The 3,722-nt window shown below is 38.7% G+C and overlaps 1 protein-coding gene across 2 annotated transcripts in view; it reads right to left on the bottom strand.

Moving 5' to 3' along the window:
- Positions 1 to 2,863, bottom strand: part of LOC21384764 (zinc finger CCCH domain-containing protein 3) — a 7,343-nt gene extending 4,480 nt beyond the window's left edge. Inside the window, exons 1-4 of one of the 2 annotated variants that reach the window (XM_024166952.1) lie at positions 2,722 to 2,863; positions 2,546 to 2,607; positions 2,301 to 2,382; positions 1,690 to 1,758 (exon numbers count right to left, since the gene is read on the bottom strand). In XM_024166952.1, coding sequence (XP_024022720.1) covers positions 1,690 to 1,758; positions 2,301 to 2,382; positions 2,546 to 2,607; positions 2,722 to 2,851 — 343 coding nt within the window. In that variant the 5' untranslated portion in view covers positions 2,852 to 2,863. The remainder of the gene's footprint in view (positions 1 to 1,689; positions 1,759 to 2,300; positions 2,383 to 2,545; positions 2,608 to 2,721) is intronic. The other variant, XM_010100118.2, reaches the window with a different exon arrangement.
- Between the last annotated feature and the right edge of the window lie 859 nt (positions 2,864 to 3,722).

Below are 3,722 nucleotides of genomic sequence, written 5' to 3' on the forward strand. Positions count from 1 at the left end.
ATGCCTTGCCATCACCTTCATTCTTCTTTTTAAAATTCTGGGGCTTGCCATGGAGTTTCCAGCATATCTCTTTTGTATGCCATGATTTTCTGCAGTGATCACACCATAGTTTTTCCTTCTTTTCTCCATCCGAATCAAGTCCTCTAGAGGTCAGAGCCGAGCTTTCTACTTCCAGGTTGGGCTTTGGTTCTTTTGTCAACATCACCTTTTGCCTAGCCTCCTCCCTCCTAACTTCCGAGAATACTTCTCTGATGGATGGTAAAGGCTTTCTGCCCAGGACCCTTCCTCTTACCTCATCCAAGTCCTGATTAAGTCCTGCTAGAAACATAAAAACTCGATCATTTTTCTCTCTTTTTTGTGTCGCACACTATCAGTTGGGCAGTCCCATTCATCTTTATAGCACAAATCTAACTCTTGCCATAATGTCACCATCTCATTGTAGTATGTTGTAACATCCCGATCTCCTTGTCTTGATCACCACAGCTTCGATTTTAAATCGAAGATTTGTGAAGAGTTCTCTAGATTCGAGTACATATCACGCACAGCTTCCCATACATCTTTAGAAGTAGGTAAAACCATATGCGGTTTCCCAATTGCTGGCTCCATTGAGTTGATGAGCCACGCAATTATCAGTGAATTCTCCGATCGCCATGTTTTCAGGTTAGGGTCGTCCGCTATTGGTTTGCTCACTTCTCTAGTCAGGTGCCTAAGTTTGCCTCTGCCATCAATTGCAAGCTTTACGAACTAAGCCCACTCCAGGTAATTCTTACCATTCAATTTGTGAATAGTAATTTGATGTGGAAAGATTAGTACTACTGTTTGTGACAGTGGTTTCGGACTGCACACTCTCTGATGTGACTCTCGAGGAAGACGACGTCTTGCTTGCTCCGGCCATGGCCGTCCGTTTTAGCCATTAGGGTCTACTGTAGAAAGAAACCCTAAGCTCTGATAGCATGTAGTTTTTGAAGAGGAAAAAAATATTTTTTCTTATTCAACGATTGATAAAAGACTACTAGGATTTATAGGTAAGCATGACAATAATTCTGTCATTGAATCCCATAATTCTAGCAATAGATAAATCCCTTAACTTAAGAGATAGACACAAACTAAATCAAATAGAGATTTTGGATATCTCCTTATCTCTTTATTTAAAAAACAAATAATCAACCTAACTAGATAACAATAACCGGAAGTTATCATAATTTAAATTTCCTAATTCGACAATATCCATAGATGATGTCACAGGAACCACACAATTTTACATGATAATTTTTGACTCGTTGAAAAACAAGCCGCGATCTTAGCATGTTTATATAATTATATGGCAGGGAACTAAGCATTTGAAAAGACATGACCTCAAATGTGAGTTTTCATACCATATAACAATAACTCCAATCAACCAAGTCCCCTAGTCTAAGAACTTAATATGTAATTTGTGTTTCAGTAGGAGCATATTGCAGTTTCACATGTATTTTGATTTCTTTAATTAAATACATATTCGGGGGTACCGGTTTTGTATACAAGATTAAAGAGAAGTTCAATGAGTCTGAAATGCGAGAGATGTGTGATCTGCATTTATATGTAGCTCTCACATCCAGAGTGAACTATTAAAAATCTTGTGTATGTGCTTGATTGCCCCTCTTGCTAGTAAAAGATTGGGGCACTTATTACATAGCAACTTAAACTTACCCGGCGCAGAGTTGCTTCCAACAAATTGGTTCCCTTGAAAAACCTGTGACTGATTAATGTCTACCAAACCTGTCCCAACATATCCAACCAAGCTTAAATACTACCACACTTTCTTCTCCACCCCTACTTCAAAAATTGAACATAAAATTCCATCGGACCATCTCTAAAGCAAATGTCAATGCCAATTGTATATTTAACAGTAAAAAATATGACGGGACGGGTTATTTTAATTTTTGCTCTAATGCATAATGTTATTTGAAATGTTAATCTATTTTTTTCTATAATCATTAAGTTTTGAAAGTTGTAAAAGTAAATTTTTATTTTTAAAATAATTAAAAAATGCAAAAGTTGCAATAATGACATGAAAAAGTGAACATTTCAACAAATAGTAATCAAATGCCAAAGTTTCCATATGCTATACTTGGTGGGAAATTTATTACAAAGCATGGCATATGAAAAATTTAACACAATAAATAGCATTATATTAGAAAGTATTTTTTACACTCAAATGCTAAATTTGCAATTGACACATCAATTATAGTATTGAATTCCAGATGCTCTTAGCCAAGCAAACCAATGGACACTACTTCAAAGTAGTTTTTAATTTTTACCTGACATCCCTTGGTAATTCAAATTCTGCAAGTTGTTCTTAGGATGAAAATATCTGCAAGAATCCCCATATTGGCAAAACCCCTACAAACCGGGAAAAAAGTTACAAGTAACAAAATTTCTCGGTGGCAATCAAAGAAAATGCAGATTCTGACTCAAACCCAGTATACAGAAGGCATTAAAACAACATGGGCAATCGAAAAAAAAAACGCGATTAAAGAGTGAAGAAAGGAGAGAGATTTATTACAGTATTAACGAAGCGATTGCAAACACCTTTTCCGAAGCCGTCAGTATAAGCCTGATTGGGATCTGCAAAAGAGGGAAGAGTGTTGTTTGGTTGCTGAGGAAAAAAAAAACGCAGAAAGAGCAAAGAAAGCATAATATAAAAGGAATATAGAAAAAGTAGAGAGGGATATAACATACCCTTGAAGGAGTCGTACCAGAGAGCTTTGGCTCGGAGGTGTTGAAGACCTTGAAGGTGGCGTTTTCTGGCGAAAGGGGTGTCTTGGAATTGCTTGTCACAGTAGTCGCAGTAATACTTTCCCAATGGCATTTTTCCTCCTCCCTCTTGCTTTCACTAAGGAGGGGTTCGTTTCAACTTTTAATTTATAGGTTTTGGCTCTTAAATTTCAATTTTTTACAAAATTTGTTTTTGATTGTGATTTTGAAGGAAAAGCTACCGCGAAGTTCTATTTTTGTTTCTGCTCTAAGAAGTTAAAAGGGGTTAAAAAGGCCAAAATAAAAATAAAGGAGGCACGTGATTTTTTTTTTTTTAAACGAAACTGGGAAATTTTAAGGGTTGTTCGGTTTACCCGGTTTACTCGAGAAAGCCCACTCGAGTTATGATTCCAAGCCCAAGTTCATGTTCGGAGAAGAAAAACTCGAAATGGAACTCAAAAATTTTTTCGAGTTATTACCCGGTTTTTGAGTTCACCTTCCCCCTGCCACTTGAGTTATTTTTCTGCACATCTACAGTGCAGATTCCTGCACTTCCCGTTGCAAGCTTTGTTCTTTCTCAGCTTTTCTACACTGCAATCACGTGGTTCTCCTGTATCCTTGATTCGAAACCGGGTTTAGTCCTCCAACCTTCATCGATTTCTGAAGCCCTCAATCCGTTGCCCTATTTTCCCCCAATCTCCGGATTTCGAATCCGCCGCAGACACCATCGACCCCCCTTCCGCATGTACCGTCACCCCCTTCCTCTACCATTGTCGTCTACTGTTACCCCTTCAAAACGGGGAGATTTGTTGGGACAACGTCGGTGCGGCGACCTAGGTGGGTAAACCTCCTCCTTCGATGTAGAGGAAACGGTGCACGCCGTAAAACTGTCCAGCCGAGACGTCAATCCTTGGTCCTCTACCTCTGTCGTCGCCGGTACCTCGGACTTGCTATCCCTTCCTCGCATTTGGGGAACCTCCAAGGGA

This window comes from Morus notabilis, unplaced genomic scaffold (genome assembly GCF_000414095.1).
Source record: "Morus notabilis unplaced genomic scaffold, ASM41409v2 Scaffold4092, whole genome shotgun sequence".
NCBI classification, from domain to species: domain Eukaryota; kingdom Viridiplantae; phylum Streptophyta; class Magnoliopsida; order Rosales; family Moraceae; genus Morus; species Morus notabilis.